Here is a 21446-nt window from a genome sequence, read left to right on the forward strand (position 1 = left end):
TATAACACCGTTAGTTTTTACTATATCTACCAATCTTACCATACACGTACATCTATCATATCTTTTTCCTATTTTTAATTATCATTTTATTAAAATTATCATATAACAATTAATTTAATTATAAATTATATTTTAATTAAATATTTATATGAATGTTAAATTATATATGTGTATCATATATATATATATATATATATATATATATATATAATATGTATGTATATTATATGTGTATCCATATCAATATATCATATATGTGAGTGTTAGCTTAGTATTATTTGTAAATTATTATTATATAAAAATATAATTTATTTTTTTTTTGTTTTGATCACTATATTATTCAAATATATGATAATTCAAAATATCTATCACTTTAAGAAATTGCAAAACATAATTTTAACTAATTTTTTAAATTTTGTTACTTACAAATATTTTAATATTGGGCATAAGTTTTCGCGCATCGCACGTACAAAATGCTAGTTATAGATTAAATAAAGAGGAAATTTGTCAAACTGAGTTGGGGTTGGTCTAGGAGTCTAGGAGTGGGTCTACAAGTCTCCGGTCGGCGGTAGTCGCGAGAGTGGACCCCGCCTGCCTGATCGGGAAGTTCATTTCGCCTAGTCCCAACACGGTTCGCCCCATTTTGGTGAGCACGAGATTCCGATAATCTATACCATCTTCTTTGTATTTTCTTTTATTAAAATATACCATTATACTCGGAATTCGAGTACAGAGTAGAATTTTGGCCGGGAGTAGGGTTTTTCTCGGCTGATCCCGGTTCTGCTCAATTTTAAGGAGATTTGAGCTTCAATTCTGATTGCTTTCCGGGTATTCAGAGGCTTATTCTGCTACAAATTTGAACTTTATGTAGGACTGAATAGTCTTGTGAAGGAAATTGATCCGGAGATTGTTTTGGTTTTCCAGTTGGTTGATTTGAAGGTAAATGGGAGTGATGATCCATTTTTGGAAGGTGATCTTTAGCCTGGTGCTTTTGCTATCTGGTATGTTCTTATTTGGTCTCCATTTATTTATTGTCTGTTCTAGTTTCGCTTTTGTTTTGTGTATGAATCATTTTTCCCAGATAATACAGATATGACAATGTATGTTAGCACATCATTTTGTTAGGTTAGCTGCAATTTAAGGAAAAAATAATAATATTAAAGCTTGAGAAGGTAGCATTTTAACTCTCTTCTAGTTTGGTTCTGATATAGTGAAAGTATGCAGATGTAGAAGTTCATGTGTAATCTCTTATTCTGTAGTTGTTTTATAGGTTTAGATATTGCTTCTCATTATAATTCTTTGCACTGATTATAATGCATTCCATTGTAAACTTGATCTTGATTTATGCATATATTTTACGTTCTCAATTGTGATGTGGCCTGGATATAAACTTCATGTATTGAACCACTATGCTCTCTAGTTGTAATCACCGTAAAGCCCAATTTTTAGGAGAACATGGGTGTTCATCTATACATGCACATTCAAATGGTTGTTTCTTCCCAGTTTCTACAGCATCAGAGGCATTGGTAGAAGATGATTTTGAGCAGTGTGAACACACAGTCAAAAAGTGGGCATCTTCTTCCCTTGAATTAGAAGTCAGTGAAGACAAACATCTGTTGAGGGACTTGCTATTTTTCCTTCATATACCTAGGACAGGTGGAAGGACTTATTTTCACTGGTAATCTTCCTCAATCTTCCCATCTCATTTCCTGGCAAGCCATGCTATACTTTTATACTTTGCAGGCTCTGATTAACATCATTGTTGCTTATGTTTTCATTTTCCGTTTGCTGCAGTTTCCTGAAAAAGCTTTATGCTAACTCTTTGGAGTGCCCACGCTCCTATGATAAGTTAAGGTTTGATCCCAGGTAATAGATTTTGTTATCCTTGTACAATTACTAGTCTACTACTCTTTGGCTCAGTTTGTGAGTACCACTGTTATTTTCTGATGCTTTGATAGAAACACGGGAGATAATCTCTGCCCCTAAAATATCCTTGGGGAGCATTGTGTAGGTAACCAACTTTTTGAATATTACACTAATTAGTTATACATAGTAGATTCCTTTTTATTTTTTTTATTTTTATTTTTATTTTTTTTTGAAATAAATTTTAAAGAAGAATGTGACTACATGTTAGGGCTGGGCAGAATAAGGCTTAGTTGAATTGGCAGAAAATTTAGTATCACTTGAAATCTAGATTTTTTTAATAGTTTATGAGTTTATAAGTAAGTACTAACATAATCTAGTATGTTATATTGGCATATACTGATATACCTAAACCGTTCATTGACACTGCTCCAAAAAGGCATAGGTTTTTGTTTTTTTTTGTTTTTTTTTTGTTTTTGTTTTTTCCTCCTGTGGCCTGTGGGGTGTTGAGGTGGGCTCTTTCACTCTCCTTTAAGTGGCAAAACAATAAGCTTGTTAAGCAGCATACTCCTTTTGCCTCTTTTGTAATTTTCTTTAATGTTTTTGCTTTTGGAAGCTTCATATAAAGGTTGCTCTAATTTCTACCTTTTTTTTCCCACTTTGCAGAAAGCCAAACTGTCGTTTATTGGCTACTCATGATGACTACAGCTTGATGTCCAAACTTCCTAATGATAGAACTTCTGTGGTGACAATTATTAGGAATCCAGTTGACCGTGTTTTTAGTGCTTATGAATTTTCAATTGAAGTAGCAGCTAGGTTTTTGGTGCACCCTAACCTAACATCTGCTACCCGAATGTCTGGGAGGATCCGTTCAAAGACAAAGGGAGTAAGCACTCTAGATATCTGGCCATGGAAGTATTTGGTTCCATGGATGAGAGAAGATTTATTTGCTCGAGTATGTTTCTTCTTTAAGACACCTCTCAATATTTAATAAAGTTTGAACAGCTTAACAATATTCATCTTAAGTACACTGCACATTTGTAGGGCAAACCATGAACCTTAAGTTTTTATATTTGAATACATTGACCATCAGACCTAATGCGAAGGATATTAACTGACAGTTGGCAATTATATAATCTCTGAATAAACCTCACTGCTCTGTTACAAGATCGTTGAATTGCTAGCTATGAAAGTCCTTTGACTACATATTTAAATTTATGGTGCTGTCATTCTACCAGCTGCATATACCTGTGATTGCCACCGCTTTTTCTCTGAGATATATCCATCCATAATGTTTTTCCTGTTTCTACATGTGCATTTGTGCCAAAAAAATTTGAAGTTATAGTGTTTTGTTTTCCTTACCAGTTACCCCTTACTAAATGTCCATGTGATCTTCGTTCCAGACTAATGAGTTCCAGTTTTATTAGTATAGAACTTGGCAATGTGATCTTTTGATGTAGTTTCCATCCCTTCTTATGTATACATATTGCATAATTTTGGTATCTATGGTGCCTACCCCAAACACAATTACATTTCTGGTCGTCTTGAATTGTAGTTGTGCTCTTATGACATAGGACTATAGGAGAGGCTTGGAGACTTGGAGTGATCATTGTATAGGTTGTACCCAAGGCAGAAAAATGGAAAACTGGAAAATGGAAAAAAAAAAAATGAAGAAGAAATGTAAAGGAGATTTTACAGACCAATATATTGATTGAGTATTTCTTTTATTGTTTAATTGTCATTATTAGGTTTTAGTATCATGAAACACATCTCATAGAAATATCATGATATGCAGCTAAAGCCTAAAGGAGAATGCTAGAATTCAGGAATATTAGTCAATGCATTTTAATACTTTATTTCAATTTTCTTTCATGAACTGCTTCCATCTGAGTACTTTAAAATTCCATCACTGTCAACTTATACTTATTATGGCTGCACAAGCATTTCTAGTCATACCTTATGAGTTATGATCGTACAACCTAATTTGATTACAGAGGGAAGCTAGAACACGTAGAGGTAAAACAATTATCAACGGCAATGATCCATACAATATGGAAGACATCGTGATACCGTTACACAAGTATATTAATGAGCCTGTAGCCCAGGATCTCATTCACAATGGGGCGACATTTCAGGTACTATAGCCTATAACCTGTTTTGTTTATTTGATTTGTGCCTCTGGTTCTTTGAAGACTAAAATTAGGCATTGAAACTCTTGATTTGTGGTGGGCATTGTTGCAATATACGATTCAGTCTTAATACTATTGGTGTATTCTGATAAGATTTCATATGCAATCATAGGTTGCATTGTAAGCTATTCCATATACATCAACTGTAATCACATTGTGGTTTGAAGATTGCATATATGCAAGTCATAGATGCAATGTTAAACTAGCTCTTTACTTTTTGTAATGCTCTAAAAATGCTCTATGCCTGATAGTGTCTGATTAATAGGTTGCAGGACTCACAAACAACTCTTATATGACAGAGTCACATCATGTGCGTCATTGTGTACTGAAGTATCAGACTCTTGGTCAGTATGTGCTTGAAGTTGCTAAGGTAATTAAGAAAGGGTTCACAAAGCAATGCATTGTTTCTTTGGTACAACCTCCTTCTCCATAATGGTTGAAATCATGGCATATAGATCTTCCTTAATCTTGCAGAAGAGGTTGGACGGAATGTTGTATGTTGGGATCACTGAGAACCACAAAGAGTCAGCATCCTTGTTTGCAAATGTGGTTGGTACTCAGGTGATATCCCAGTTAACCCCATCAAGTTTTGGTAAAAGCACTGGAGCTATCAACAATTCAGGTTAGTTCTAGGAACTACTTGTTAAGATACTGTCTTAGCAGGAATAAGTAACTTCTTGTGGCTGAGGATTCTCTCACCCCTGCCCCTACCAAATGTATAGTAATAATGCTAAATAAAGAAGAGCAAGAGAGATTTAACTTATCTCTGTTTCGATGTGGAAAGTTGCAAGAACAGGATAATGGTAACTCCATGAGGACCATGATTCCTCTTGTAAAAATCATGGATGTTTAGTGATTTTTTTCTTTGGTGATATCCTAGCTGTCAACTTTTAGTGCTCCTGGGTTATTAGTTATGCTGCATGCAGCTTGTTTTGGTTGATTGTCGTTTTGTCTACTTGGAAACTACTCTTGACAAAAGCCCTTCCACGTCCTTCACTTTCTTTCTTTTTAGCTAGTATTGAATTTTTGGTTGAGTTGGGTTTTATTTCCTCTTTGAAACATCTTTCACCCACTTGGTTGTTTGACCTGAAACTCTTATGAAGAGATATTGGTCTCTGAAATTCCTGCCATTAGTTGAGTTCTCAATCATGAATTTGACTATTGCAGCAAAACATATGAGATGTTATTCAGAAAAATTCTGAAAAGAAGTTTCCAAAGTTGCATACATCCTTCTTTCCAAAAAAAAAAAAAAAAAGTTGCAAACATCCGTTTTACTATTTCTTTAACACTTTTGTTTTAACAAAGAAACATATTCCAATTATTATTTGCTCAACAATGTTATCTGGTTGTGCCACAGAACGGAGTGACCCATCCAGAGATTCTGATTCTGATACAGAGGTAATAGGTTCCATTGTTCGTCTTCAATTGATTATAATGTCTGAACTTCTGGTTAGAAGCTTGTAACTGACCATGAAATTTAGCCGAATGTAAATACCTTTTTTTTTCAAAAAATTTCAGAGCAAGCCACGGCATCCAGTATTAGCTGAAAATATTGAAGCAATAAATAAAAATGTGAGCTGGTTCTGCTGTCAAGTCTATGATCCTTCTGTTTTGCTCTTGTGCAATGTGCCAGTCTTTCTGAAATGTAACAATTTTTCTGTTTGTGATATTAGATGACTGCAGGCAAACTCATTGAAGCATATGAGATCTGCATGAAAAGCTTACGTTCTACTCAGGCACAAAGAAGAACAAACTCACTGAAGAGAGTATCTCCTGCAAATTTTACAAAAGAGGTAAATAGCTGAAAAAAGTACTTCATCTTTTATTCTCATAACTGTTTTTTTTTTTGGGGGTGGGGGGTGGTTTTATGTCCTTTTTCCTAGCTGTGACACTTGTTAGTTTGTTAAATTTATCTTCCTCTTCTTATAGTTATGGCTTTCCTTACCACAAAATTACCATGATAACCTTGATGCTGTAGAGTCTGTCTATTTCCCTTTTTCTTTTTCTAATAATTTGTAGTTTATTGAAGTCCTATTCTTAAGATAACACAGCTCTTTGTCCTGGACTATTATATTTTATTCACTTTGTTTCCTTCAATTATGTTGAAGGTGCAATATCAAATGATCCTAGAGGCTTACACAATTTGGTTTCTTCTATGGATCAAATGAAAAATCATAGAAATAAACATCTGCCCTTGGAAAATAGCAAAATTATTCTGTTGGTTGAAGTTGCATTTTTTATTTCTCTTAGAGAACTGTTGTAATGTCCACGGGGAAGAGAAATACCATTGTGTTTACACTGCAATAGTTGCATTTTTGGAGTACTCTATCTTCAATAATTCTCTGGTTGCACATGCTAGTTATCTCCTTTCAATTGATGATAATGAACTTTGAATTTTAACAGGCTCGCCGTCTGATTCCCGGGGAACTCATCCAGGAGATAACTCAACTAAACAGCCTAGATATGCAACTCTATGAATATGCACAACACATCTTTGAGAAGAAAAAGAAACTTGGGACGCAGAGAATGGTGGTTAGTGTAAGTTCCTGCCCAGCCCTTTGATTTTACGAAAGTAAAGAGAGGATTTCTGAATATGCTGTTGTATAATATCTTATAGAAAAGAGAATACAAAGCGTGTTAGAAGACTTCAAATAGGAAACAAGTTTCCATATGCCTACCTACCTAAATCTCTAAGACTGCCTAATCTATAGAGATTCCAAATATTATATCTATATTCCATAACAGGATGAAAGTACTTTCATGCCTCTGGCAATTTTTGTAGTGTGCCTCTCCTCGTTAAAACCAAATATGACAAATTATAAACGCTTATCCCGAGCTGAGTTGTCAATCTTCTTCAAAACTACCTGAATCTAACTGTGTTCATTCTTTCGTATGAGCTTATGAAACATTACGTGTTACATTGTCACCTGAGTTAACACAAAATAACCTTATTCTGGTAAACTAGTATCCCCCGGTCTATTTTTCGCTATGGTTTTACATGTGTAAATTGCAGGCTCCATTAGGTATTATTACGAAACAGAATAATTCCACCGACTTGTCTGCATATCTTGTAGGTCGTGGGGGGCGATGGAATGCTGAGCAGCTCAGATGATGCCTCTTGGAGACCCCTTTATTTTGCATTACCATTTATGTTTCTGTTCCTCTTCATTTTTGTCATTGTAAATGCTAAACGACGAACATCAAAGGTTAAATTATGAACAGGGAATGGGTTGTTGCAGAAGTATGAGTTACAAGACAACAAAAAGAGAGCATATAGAAGAATTAGTTGAGTCCATTGTTCCTTCAACCGACGTTGATGGCAATTTGTACATGTAACCAATCCAAGTAATTTAAATTTTTTTTTTTTTTTTTGGGGGAACAGTTTCCATTGTCCAAATTTCCAGTATTATTATCTTTATTAACAAAATTATTTTGCAGTTATTGTGTGTCAATTACCAGATACAGTTAGAATACAGATTCTATTTATTTATTTATTCAATAAATTCTTCGGTGTCGGCAGACACATTCTAATCCCTCTATATTTATAGTTTTACCTTCTAGTCCACAAAAGATGAAATTTCTCCAAAGACTCTACTCAAAGATCTCTATATCCTGAACTGAGAAGATGCGCTCAAGATCTCAATATTCTGACATGAGAAGATTATGAATGGATAAATTACGTTAATTTTTGAGTTGTTAAGGCGAAACTTCTACGATCAGTTATTTAGGAATTATTAATTGATCTAACTATACGGGTTTGTTTTACTTTTATTAGTACAAAAAAGTGTGCATGTTAATAACATGTACAACTTATTAAAAAATATATATAAATTGCATTAATTTTCAAAATATCTTTTGATGATATTGATTATACTATTTTGGTTGTTATTAATGATATAATCATATCTTTACGCTTTTTGACTTTTTTTGAACAACTTTAACATCCCATTTGGTTTGATGGAAAATATTTGAAAGGAAAATAGAATTGCAATTCCATGGAAAACAATTTATCAGGAAAATAGATTCCATTGTTTGGTTGGTGGAAAAGAAATTACTGGAAATATGAATTCCATTGTTTGGTTGGGTTTGGAATGGTAAGGAATTATGAATATAAAGAGCAATATGCCCTTAACAATAATTTATACATGTGTAATTAATAAATTTTGATGAGAACAAAATAGTCCAATATTACTATATTTTCTTCCCAACTCATCCAGAAAACAAAATACCAATGTTTAGGTCAGATTTTCTTTTCCTTCACCTTTAGGAAGTCAAATTCCCATTGCAAAGATTTTCCATCCAACCAAACAAGGTAAAACAACATTTTTCTACATTTCATGAAAAATCTTTTCCATGGAATTTGATTTCCATCCAACCAAACACCCCCTAAAGGTATAACATATACGGGTTTGTTTACTTCCTCTATTAGTACAAAAAGGTGTGCATGTTTAGCCTACATAGGTTTAGTTCAATGGTTCAGTAAGTAATATTTGAAAAAAGTGATCAAGGTTCGAACTTTGATAGTGATGTAAGAGTTCCTTGGGGTTAGAGATTCAATCTTTTGAGAGAAGAAGAAGGTGTGCATGTTTAATAACTTGTACAACTTATTAAAAAATTTAGAGAAAAGGGTAAATAGACCCCTAAACTTTACCCTAAAGGTCAATTAGCCCCCTAAACTTTAAAAAAGGTCAATTAAACACTCAAACATGTTAAATTTGGTCAACGAAGCCCAAAAACCGATAAATGACCTGTTATTACAGGTCATTTTAATTCCGGCGACGAAATCCGGCCACCGGTGACAGATTCCGACGACCGACGAATTTTTCCGGCGGCCGGCGAGAATTTCCGGCCGTCCGGTCGTCTTCCACTGGAGAAGACGACCGGACGGTGGAGAAGGCGGCAGGCGGCCGTCTGCCGCCTTCTCTAGTGGAGAAGACGACCAGATATGGTCGTCTTCTCCAATGGAGAAGGCGGCAGACGCTTCTCCATTGGAGAAGGCGGCCGTCCGGTGGAAGACGACCGGACGGCCGGAAAATCTCGCCGGCCGCCGAAAAAATTCGCCGGTCACCGGAATCTGTCACTGGTGGCCGGATTTCGTCGCCGGAATTAAAATGACCTGTAATAACATGTCATTTACCGATTTTTGGGCTTCATTGACCAAATTTAACATGTTTGAGTGTTTAATTGACCTTTTTTAAAGTTTAGGGAGCTAATTGACCTTTAGGGTAAAGTTTAGGGGTCTATTTGACCCTTTTCTCAAAAATTTATAAATTGCATTAATTTTCAAAATGATCTTTTAACGATATTGATTACACTATTTTGGTTGTTATTAATGATAATTATATTTTCACGCTTTTTGACTTTTTAAAACAACTTTAAAAGTATAAAATGATTAATTTTTTTATGAAGCAATTGAAACATTTAGTACGTTTAAATTTTCAAATAATTCTTTTAAAAAAATCAATATACCAACATATGCAAATGTACTGTTAGTTAATTATATATCTATCACTTTTATTTATTTTTAAAATAAAATTTGTATATAATTGTTTATTTTTATTAAAATATTTTTGTGCTAAAAGTAAAGTTTGACCAGGAGACAGGGGATAAGGATTGTCAGATTCGAAAAGCGAACATGCACCTGTAGGCTGTAGTCAAACAAAGAAAATCCATAATTAATTCATCACTATTTTGCCATGTCCAAATTAATTTTAGGAAGGTGTATTCAAGACTTTCATAAATTTTTAAACACTTTTATCAACTTTAAAAGAGGAAATTTCAATTTTGGTCATATGACTATAGGGGCTTTGTTAATTTCAGCACCCGACTTTTAAAAGTGTGAATTTAGTACTTTAACTATGCAATTTTTATCAATTTTGGTCACTCCGGTTAAATTGCCGGTCAAATTTCGCAGAAAAATCTTAATCCTTCATTTAGTCTATAATCTGCGGGGCAAAATTGTCTTTTGAATTCTGGTAAAATCGTCTTTTTTTCCGGCAAAATTTGATCGGTAATTTGGCCGGAGTGACCAAAATTGACAAAAATTACATACTCAAGGTACTAAATTGATACTTTTGAAAGTCAAGTGTTAAAATTAACAAAGCCTCTATAGTCATATGACCAAAATTGAAATTTTCTCACTTTAAAAGTTTAAAAGTATTCAATTTAAATTTGAATAAATACCCAAAATGGTCCCTCGACTATAGCTAAATTTACAAATTGATCCTCGACTCTCAATTTCAACCAATTAAGTCCTTAACTTTACAATTTTGACACGATTTGGTCCTCCATCTATTTGACCGTTTGTTGACCGTGATCGACGATCTCCAGAAGAACCTTCAGCTCTCGTCGGAGCATGTGGAGGCCTCCAGGATGACGTTGCACCGGTTCAGAAACACGTCGTCTTCTTCGCTCTGGTTCGAACTCAACTACATTGAATCCAAAGGGAGGATGAAGAAAGGCAACCGGATTTGGTAGATTGCTTTCGGCAGTGGATTCAAATGTAACAGTGTGGTCTGGAAATGCAACCGGGACCTTAAAAAATCGACGATGGACCATGAAATTACATATATATCCTCAAAAATCACAGTCAACAAACGGTCAAATAGACAGAGGACCAAATTGTGTTAAAATTACAAAGTTAAGGACTTAATTGGTTGAAATTGAAAGTCGAGGACCAATTTATGAATTTAACTATTCGATGGACCATTTTAGGTATTTACTCTTTAAATTTTTATTAGGGAATTTTTAAAAGTCATACAATATTCAATTAAGATTTTTAAAGAGTCTTTAAAAGCTAAGTAATATTTGATTAAGACTTTTAAAAAGTCTTTAAAAATCATGCGATATTCAAAAAGTTATAAACTTTTATACTTTTTAATTTTAGGAGACTTTTACTACTCAAATAGAAATAGTTGAAATTCAACTATCAACCCTAAGGGGGGTGTATTCAATCATGACTTTTGTAGAGTTCTAAAGACTTTTATGAACTTTAAAAGTTTGGAGGTATTCAATTTAAACTCTTAGAGAGTCTTTAAAAATCAGGCGGTATTCAATCAAGATTTTTAAAGAGTTTTTAAAAGTAGTGTGATATTCGATTAAGACTTTTAAAGAGTCTTTAAAAGTCATGTGGTATTTAAAAAGTTATGAACTTTTGTAGACTTTTTAATTTTAGGACTTTTGTAGACTTTTCATTCTCAAATATAAATAGTTGAAATCTAACCATCAACCCCAAGATTTCAAAGTTTTCTTTCTAACAACTTTGAATGTTTTCTTTCTCTATTTAAACTCTATTTTTTCTCCCTATTTAAACTTTATAAACCTATCTAAATTTAATAAAATTATTTTTTTCTTCATTATCCTATATTTTCCTCATACCTGAACTCTAGCATTTTGATTTTGTTTTATTTTTTTCCCTCATAATATTCACATAAATACTTATATATTTTGATTTTGTTTTTTTTTAATGTTTATATTCGTAATATATATTTTTCCTTTTTTTTTTAAACAACAAGTTACTACGAATAGCGAATTATTGTTCGCAATAACAATTTGGGGTTGCAAACAGTAGCACCTTGTTGTTGTTTGGAGTCTCAAATTGCTATTGCAAATAATAGTTCTTTGTGTGATACCTAGCAATATATGAAGTATAATTTTTTATATATATTATTATTTTATTTTTTTATTTTTTATTTTATGAAACTTGTAATTATATTTTGAGAAAATTACACTTTTGGTCCTATGACTATAGGGGAGGTGGTAATTTCAGTTCGTGACTTTTAAAACTAACAGATTTAGTCCTTTTAGCATGCTTTTTTTACACATTAAGTCCTTCCGGCTAATTTGTCGGTAGATTTTCGCCGGAATTTCAATTTGATTTGTTTATTATTATTATTTTTTTGGGGGGGGGGGGGGGGTAAAATCGTCCGTTCATCTCCTTGACAAGAATTGAAGAAACTCCAGGGATGTAGTCTACCATTTCATCTCCTTTCTGAACTCCAGGGAAGAAACTCCAGAATTGAAGAGGCCATGTGAATCCCTTGATGAACCTTTGCAAGATCATAGCAATGGCGCGACCCGAATTTCTCATCACCTTCGTGGTCACTGAAGAGTGGCTCGGATTCCTCAGCTCCGATGATGATGCTAAGCCGCCGACGAACCTTCTGTTTGGCGCCATACAAAACGCCATTCCTTCTGAACTGATCCGAGCGAAAGTTTACGTTGATTTCCTGGAAGCCGTGCATACGGAAATGGAAGCTCCCGTCGACCGTCTTCTTGACAGTCTTGCGCGGCCGCCGGCGAGCGTTATTATCTATGACCTGTTTTTGTCCTGGGTGGTGGATATTGGGAGTCGGAGGAATATTCCGGTGGCGTGTTTTTGGCCCCAGTCTCCGACGATGTTCTCTATTGCGTTTCCATTTCCACTTTACTTCCATTATTAATGCCAATGGAATTAGTTATCCATTAACAAACGTGATTGCAGAGAAAGGAGATGAAGTGGTAGACTACATCCCTGAAATTACATTCATAAGTTTGTGACTAAGTTTGAATTGAAATTAGGTGTAAATTCTGGTGTAATCTACAAATATTTGTACAAATTCTTGAATGCGTTGATGAATCCTTCTGTTAAAATGGTTAGGGCTCTCTGAAGGATTCAAAATATCATAAAATGGGTTGGTTTCTAAAGAGGTAGATGTTTAGGCGATGAGCAGATGAAATGCTAAGCTTTCTCCGGCGGAGATGTTTGGCAAGGAGGAAGAGAAAGAAGAAGAAATGACTTGGAAATGACCAATTTATCCTCATAGTTAAATAATAAAAAATGATTTATATTTTTCCGGTGACTTTTGGCCTGTGATTTGGCCGGAAGGACCAAATCTGTTAAAAAAGCATATTAAAAGGACTAAATTTGTTAGTTTTAAAAGTCACGAACTGAAATTACCACCTCCCCTATAGTCATAGGACCAAAAGTGTAATTTTCTCTTATATTTTTAAATATTTTATTTGATCAATTCTTTTATTATAAATTTTATTGTTCAATATTGTTATGAATTTTGAATGAAATAGTTTTTTTTTGTTGATGTTTATAATATATATATATATATATATATATATATATATATATATATATATATATATATATATAAAAGTAATTAGCATATAAGTCTCAGCATACTATCGATAAAAAGAATAATGTTGAGAATGTTGTTCTGAGTGAAGAACTAAATAATAAGAAGAATTTAATGATATATTATAAATGTTTTGTAAGAAAATTATAAATGATAAGAATCAAAATTATTGAAAGTTTGTAAGGATGTTTTTTTTTTTTTTTTTTTTTGAAAGTATACTGCTGCATGTATTAATTAATCAAAGCCGAAACAAAAGTAGGAGGATCATCCTCCCACACCAAAGAGTTTGCCTGCAAAGAGGCTGACTGAGCTAACGAATGAGCTAAAACATTTAAAGTACGAGGAATGTAAATAACAGAACAAGAAATTAAACGATTCATCAAGTCCCGACATGCTGAAACAGCTAAACCATCGTAGGTGCGAAACTCCGTCGCTGAATTACCAAGGGCGTGACACAGGTTCGAACAATCTGACCGTAGCACCACCTACATGACTCCACGATCCCTAAGCCAGGAAAGGGCCTCTTTACATGCATAAGCCTCCGCCATAAAGGGTCCCTGACATAACGGTAAAGGGCCGTTCTTGGCTGCAATGAAGTTCCCGTTTGCGTCCTGTAATACAATGCCATACACCCCTTCCCTTGTAGTTGTCGTGAAAGCTGCGTCAAAGGAGCAGCACAGCAGCGCCGTAGGCTGCCCAGCAGCGGCAGTAGACTGCCCAGCAGCGGCAGTGGACTGCCCAGCAGCGGCAGTATGGGCGGGAGTCTTCTGCTGCCTCTCCGTGCGGACCGTAGCCGCGCGCCACGCGGACAGCGACGCCATCGCCCTCTCATACACAGGCCGTGGTCTATCCACCTTATGCTCCCACACCGCCGAATTCCGTTGTAACCAAATATTGTACATAATGGCCACCATAGAAGTAAATTGACTTTCATCAATATTTTGTAGTAATAATTCCAGCCACACACCAAAGTCATCATCCACCGAACTCTGCACAATAAAGCCCGAAATATTCCACACACATTTAGAATAGTCACATTGAACCAAAGAGTGTAAAATATTTTCAAGACAAAGAGCACACAAAGGGCATGCTAATGGGACATCTACCCTCCTATTATATAAATTCATGGTTGTGGGTAGCACTCCTCTCACCGCTCTCCACAAAAAAACTTTCCACTTAGGGGTTGCCTTGAGGTTCCAAATTTTATTCCAATATGAGAAACCATTTGGGGGTACAATAACGGTTCCCATTAAATTACGGTAAGCGGCTTTTACTGTATAAACTCCTTTTGGGTCCCCATGCCAATACCACATATCATCATAGGCAGGACTAATTGGAATTGCAGAAATACGCTCCACATCCTCAGCAGAAAAAAGCTCATTGAGCAAAGGAATATCCCAGGTAGAGGATGCCGGGTCTATTAATCCAGAAACCTTCACCTCCCCTAAATGAGGGGGTTTTTCTGCCATAATTCTTGGTTCTGAGTCACTAAGCAACCACGGATCACCCCAAACCAAAGTGGAGTCACCATTTCCAATTCTCTGCCTAATATTTCGAATAATAAGTCCCTGGGCCGCCATTATACTCCTCCACGAGAAACTTGGGTTATTTCCAACTGAGGCATTCAAGAAATCTGTATTTGGGTAATACCTGGCCTTATATACCCTTGCCACCAAAGATTGGGGATCTGTCAGAAACCTCCAGCCCTGCTTGCCTAGCATAGCTACATTGAAGGCTCTCAAGTCCTTGAAGCCTAGTCCAACATATTTCTTTGGTATACTCATTTTATCCCAGGCAAGCCAATGTATTCCTCCCCCGTCTTTCCCATTACGCCACCAGAATTTATTCATCACTCGCTCCAGATTCTTGCACAGCGAGTCAGGTAACAAAAACACACTCATAGTAAACGTAGGCATTGCCTGCGCAACCGATTTCAGTAATATTTCTTTACCTGCTCGGGACAAAAGTTTCTTATTCCAGGAGCCAATTCTCTGTCTCACCTTGTCCTCCACATAAGCAAACACCGCACGCTTATTCCTCCCCACAAAAGCCGGTAGGCTCAAATATTTTCCAAAGTTTATTGCTTGGTGAACCCCAAATTCCGCCGTCACCAAATCTCTTTCTGCTTGCTGAGTGTTCCTACTAAAACAAAATTTGATTTGTGATAGTTAATGGTCTGGCCAGATAGCTCCTCATAAGATGTAAGACACCGTTTAACTGCCTGTGCCTCACCCACATTTGCCTTAAAAAATAGGAGGCTGTCGTCCGCAAAAAAGAGATGTGAGAGAGCAGGAGCCCCTCTCGCCACCCTTAACCCATGCACATCGCCTCTATCCTGAGCCTGCTGCAATAACAATGATAACCCCTCTGCACAGATAATAAACAAATATGGGGATAAAGGATCCCCTGGCGGAGCCCACGAGATGGGGTTATCTTACCTCCAGACACACCATTAATCATAACATTATATGAAACTGTAGTGACACATTCCATAATTAGATTTACCCACCCCGCCTGGAAGCCTAAGGCCAACATCATTTTCCTCAAAAAACGATCACTCCATCTTATCATAGGCCTTTGCCATATCCAACTTCAAAGCCCCCCATCCCACCTTACCCAACTGCTTCCTGTTAAGAAAATGTCCTATCTCAGCAGCAACCAAGATATTATCAGTAATCAACCTGCTAAGAATAAACGCACTCTGCGAAACAGAAATAACATCCCCCAACAGAGGCTTCATACGATTAGCAATAACTTTTGCAACAATCTTATAAACAACATTACTCAGGGCAATCGGGCGGAGATCTGTTACCACCTCAGGGGACTACGTTTTTGGAATAAGCACAATATTTGACTCATTAAGACCAGCAGGCAAAGTCCCCGTATTTAAACATTCAAGCACACAGCTAGTCACATTTGTGCCAACAATGTCCCAAAACTTCTGATAAAAGCCCGGTTTCATTCCATCCGGTCTCGGAGCTTTTTCTGGAAACATAGCAAACAAAGCATCTCTCACCTCCCCCGGATCATACGGCCGATTCAACCAATCATTATGGGACTGGGTAACACGAACAGGGATAGAGGCAAAAAAAATCCGCCCCATTACTCACAACCGGACTAGCAGTAAAAATGTCATTGAAATAATTCATTACAACTGGTTTCATAGCATCACCATCTACCCATCCACCCGACTCATCTTTAAGGCGTAAAATAGTATTCTTACGTTTTCGGGCAGAAGCATACCTATGATAGAAGCGAGTATTTGTATCCGCCCCACGAAGCTAATGTTGCTTTGCTCGTTGCCTCCAAAATACATCCTCCTGCTTCTCCAATCTTACTAACTCAGTTTCCAGACGGCGAAAGTCGGCTAACGCCTGGGGGCTCGAACGACCACGACAATTCAACTGTTGTTTCTTGAGACTAGCAATCCGTTCCCCAAACTTATGGAAACGGTCACCACCCCACTTCTGAAGCTTTAAACCACATCTCTCTAACCGGGCCTGTAAATCCTCCACCCCATGACCCCACGCCTCCTCCACCACCTCCCTACAACCCTCATCCAGCAACCAGGCCATCTTAAAGCGAAAATGACGCGGCCCCACCCGGGATCCCCCACCTGGCCGTATATCAAGGAAGATAGCCGAATGGTCCGATCTCCTCGTCAGTATATTAAAGACCCGTGCTCCTTCCACCACCTCACGCCACTCATCACTCGCCACAACTCTGTCCAGCTTCTCCTCCACCCAATTCTCCGTGCCTTCTCCCTTCTCCCAGGTAAATTGATACCCAATCATCGGGATCTGTGCCAAACCACAGTCCTCCAGTGTTTCCCCAAAACCCCTCAACAACGACTCAGGGTGCCTACAACGTCCCCTCTTCTCATACTGAAAAAGCAAGTCATTGAAATCCCCCAAGACCACCCAAGGTAACATAGAGCGAGACCTTAAATTTCTTAAAAGATTCCATGACTCCTCTCTACTACCACGATCCGAGAAACCATAAAAACCCGTCATCCTCCAGGGCTCGAAACCATCAATCCGTACCACTACATCCACAGGGTTTCTTGAGTAACTTAACAGACTCACTGTATCATTCGTTTTCCACAATAGGGCCAAACCTCCACTACGCCTCACATTATCCATATAAAACAACCCCTGGAACCCCAATTTCACACGTAACCGCTCAGCATGATCTCTAGCAACTTTTGTTTCCATTAAAAAAATAAAGTCGGGTTTCTTTCTGGACGCCATGTCCAACACTTCCCGAACTGTTCGTGGATCACCCAAGCCACGACAGTTTCAGCTCAATGTACTCATAATGATGGGCGGGTCTGGGAACCAGAACCTGCCATGAACAAGTTTTTTGAAATATCTGTCATTGCAACATCCACACCAACCCTCCCCCCATCTCCCTCACCAACCCGTTCCTCCTCCCTACGCCTTTTTGGACCACACACCACCCCCTCCCCAACCGCCGGCTGCCCTACCGGTAAGCCCCCCATCGTAACCTCCTTGTAAGGATGTATTCAATTTAGAATTTCAATGACTTTTGTAGACTTTTTAAAATAAAAAGTTGATAAAAGTCTATGAATGTTTTTTATATAGACTTTTATAGAGTCTTATAAAGTTTTAAAAAGTTTTAAATGACTCTATGAAAGTCAATCAAAGTTTATTAAAATCTATTATTTTAAAAGTCTTTAAAACTCTACAAAAGTCATGATTGAATACACCCCCCTTAAGATTTCAAAATTCTCGTTCTACCAACTCTAAATGTTTTCACTCTCTATTTAAACTTTATTTTTTCTCCTTATTTAAACTTTATACATAAATTCAACAAATTTTTTTTCTTCATTATCCTATATTTTCTTCATTCCTAAACTCTACTAATTTTTTCTCTCTACTAAACTTTACCATCTTCCTCTAAAAATTTAAAATAATATTATTGTTACTTCATTATTGCTTGTTTATTTTGATTTTTTATTTTTTTTTACAAACTTTTTATCCCTAACTTCTAAACTTTCTCTACGAACTTTTCTCCGTAACTTCTAAACTTTCTCTAATTCTCCCTAAATACATGAACAAAGTAAAATTTTCATCAATCACCGTCAAATTTTACTATATGTTTCATAATATTTATATAAATACTTATATATTTTGATTTTTATTCTTTTTATATTTATATTCGTAATATATATATATATATATATATATATATATATATATATATATATATATACTTGATATATTGTTAGCCATCAAGAAACGAGCTATCATTTGAAATAGCAATTTGGAACTGCGAACAACAATAAGGTGCTATTGTTTGTAACCCAAAATATATTGTTAGCCATCAAGAAACGAGTTATTATTTGAAATAGCAATTTGGGACTGCGAACGATAATAAGGTGTTATTGTTTGCAACCCAAATTTGCTATTGCGGATATATATATATATATATATATATATATATATATATATATATATATATATTACAACTAGTAATTATATTTTTAAATATTTTATTTGAACAATTCTGTTACTATAAATTTTAGTATTCAATATTGTTATGAATTTCTTATGAATTAGTTTTTTTTTTTGTTGATGTTTATTAATAATATGTAAGTAAGTAGCATATAAGTGTCTCTCTCTAGGGTTTTTCTAGAGCTTTCTTTTTTCCTTCTAGGGTTTTAACCTAGTTCAGTTCGGCGAGTAGTAGCATTCGACAGCAGTATACGTCCGACGAGTAGATCACCATATCGGAGGGGATTACCAGGCAGTAGCACGATGGATCAATGTTTGAATGTGGATGTTGATGAGGAACTGGTTGAGGGATATGCGGGAATCACTTTGCTAGACGAGGACGACGTCTTGGTTCTGGTCACCGACACAGCTGCGACATGTGGGGTGGGGGAGCCGAGATCCTGGGTTCTCGTTGGCCGATTCTTGACACGCCGGATGGTGAATATTGAGTTCATGCAGCAGGTTATGGCGGAGGTATGGCAGCCTGTGAGCGGGGTGCAGGTATCGGAACTGCAGCCCAATCTTTTTATGTTTGTGTTTTATCATCAGACGGACATGCAAAGGGTAATTGACGAAGGGCCATGGTCGTTTGATAACCATACGTTGGTTTGTCGGCCGGTGATGGAGGGTGTGCTGCTGGTGGATGTGGTGCTTGATAGTGTAGACATGTGGGTTCAGGTTCATGGCCTACCGATGGGTTATACGTCTGTGGTGATTCAGGAGCAGGTTGGAAATTTCTTGGGCAGGTTTGTGAAGGCGGATGAGCGTTTTGACGATCGGCCGTGGAAGGCGTTTTATCGGATACGGGTTAGTATTCTGGTAGCCAAACTGTTGTGTCGATGTATGAAGTTTGCAAAGCGGGATAACACATGGTGTTGGGTGAGTTTCAAGTATGAGAGGCTCCATACTTTCTATTTTTTCTGTGGCTTGTTGGGCCATTCATACAAGTTTTGCCTGCAAGCAAGGAACTCGATGCTTACGGTGGACCAGTACCCATATAGTGCAGAGATGAAGGCGGGAATGCTGCGTGGGCCGAGGCCAGTTGGTCATTCTTGGCTTGTACCGGTTGGGGAGAAGAGGGAGGAGGGTGAGGCTAGTGTGGGGGGTAGGAACAATTCGGGTGTGGTACCCGTTGGACTGCCGGTGGTGGAGGAAGGGTTGACTGTGAGGCCTAAGCGGAGGAGGGAAGATGGGCGGGATGGTGAGGGTGTTGGGGTGAGTAGGGGTGTGGATGTGACAATGTCAGATGTCTTAAAAAACTTGTTGTTAGCGGGTTCTGGTTCTCAGACCCGCCCGTCATTATGAGTACGATAAGCTGGAACTGTCATGGCTTGGGTGATCCACGGACAGTTCGGGAAGTGCAGGATCTGGCATCCAAGAAGAAACCCGATTTTATTTTTTTAATGGAAACGAAGGTTGGTAGGGAGCATGCGGAGCGGTTACGGGTGAGTCTGGGTTTTGATGGCTTGTTCTATGTGGACAGGAGGGGGATGAGTGGAGGTTTGGCTCTGCTCTGGAAGACGAATAACACTGTAAGTATTTTAAGTTATTCCAGGAATCATGTGGATGTTGTGGTACAGATAGATGGGTTGGCACCCTAGAGGATGACTGGTTTTTATGGTTTCCCGAATCGAGGGGATAGGGAGGCGTCGTGGAATATGTTAAGGGACTTAAGGCCTCGTTCTACGTTGCCTTGGGTGGTCTTGGGGGATTTTAATGACTTGCTTTTCTAGTATGAGAAGCGGGGCCGCCACAGACACCCGGAACCTTTGTTAAGGGGTTTTGGGGAAGCTTTGGAGGATTGTGGCTTGATAGGGATTCCAATGATTGGCTATCAGTTTACTTGGGAGAAGGGGAAAGGAATGGACACCTGGGTTGAGGAGAAGCTGGACAGGGTAGTGGCGACTGAGGATTGGCGGGCTATGGTAGAGGGGGCAAGGGTCTATAATAATTTGATGAGGAGTTCGGACCATTCGGCCTTGTTTCTGGATGTACGGCCGGGTGTAGGGGGCGGGTTGGCTATCACGGCTTTCGCTTTGAGATGGCCTGGTTGTTGGATGGGGGATGTAGAGAGGTGGTGGAAGATGCGTGGGGTAGAGGATTTGCAGGCCCGTTTGTAGAGGTGTGGTGAGAAGCTCCAACGATGGGGAGGTGATCGTTCCCATAAGTTTGGGGAACGGATCGCTGGCTTGAAGAAGCAACAGATGAATTGTCGAGGGCGTATGAACCCACAGGCTATAGCTGAGTTTAGCCGTCTTGAAACTGAGTTGGTAAGGTTGGAGAAGTAGGAGGATGTTTTTTGGAAGCAGAGAGCCAAGCAACACTGGCTTCGGGGGGCGGATGCTAATACACGTTTCTTTCACAGGTATGCTTCTGCCCGTAAACGTAAAAATACTATTTTGCGCTTGAAAGATGACTCGGGTAAGTGGGTAGATGGTGATGCTATGAAACCTGTTGTGATGACTTATTTTGATGAAATTTTTACTGCTAATTCGGCTGTGAGTGATGGGGCGGATTTCTTTACCTCCGTTCCCACCCGAGTTACCCAGTCTCAGAACGAGTTGTGATGACTTTGTCTTAGAATGTTTAAACTCGAGATCTTTGCCACCTGGTCTTAATGAGTCGAATGTAGTGTTAATCCCTAAGAAACAATCCCCTGAAGTGTTAACTGATTTGCGTCCGATAGCTTTGAGTAATGTTGTGTATAAGATAATTGCCAAGGTTATTGCAAATCGAATGAAGCCGTTGTTGGG

General features: G+C 37.5%; 2 protein-coding genes across 8 annotated transcripts; both read left to right on the plus strand.

Moving 5' to 3' along the window:
- The first annotated feature begins 507 nt into the window (after positions 1–507).
- On the plus strand, positions 508–7491 carry LOC109162305 (protein-tyrosine sulfotransferase-like). 7 transcript variants are annotated; one of them, XM_019311023.1, is made up of 13 exons: positions 508–646; positions 734–1001; positions 1504–1678; positions 1795–1866; positions 2530–2818; positions 3858–3998; positions 4318–4422; positions 4527–4674; positions 5410–5450; positions 5571–5624; positions 5726–5845; positions 6456–6590; positions 7127–7491. In XM_019311023.1, the coding sequence occupies exons 2-13, from the start codon at positions 944–946 to the stop codon at positions 7268–7270; spliced, it is 1482 nt and encodes a 493-aa protein (XP_019166568.1). In that variant the 5' UTR covers positions 508–646; positions 734–943; the 3' UTR covers positions 7271–7491. The 7 variants fall into 7 exon arrangements, with proteins under 7 accessions (XP_019166568.1, XP_019166569.1, XP_019166570.1 ...); XM_019311024.1 differs by having other exon boundaries at positions 839–1001; XM_019311025.1 differs by having other exon boundaries at positions 872–1001.
- An 11466-nt stretch (positions 7492–18957) lies between these two features.
- Positions 18958–19998, plus strand: LOC109162247. The gene has a single exon (XM_019310967.1). It carries the CDS (start codon positions 18958–18960, stop codon positions 19996–19998), a length of 1041 nt encoding a protein of 346 aa, XP_019166512.1.
- Positions 19999–21446: the final 1448 nt, after the last annotated feature.

This window comes from Ipomoea nil, unplaced genomic scaffold, assembly GCF_001879475.1.
Source record: "Ipomoea nil cultivar Tokyo-kokei standard unplaced genomic scaffold, Asagao_1.1 scaffold2928, whole genome shotgun sequence".
NCBI lineage: Eukaryota > Viridiplantae > Streptophyta > Magnoliopsida > Solanales > Convolvulaceae > Ipomoea > Ipomoea nil.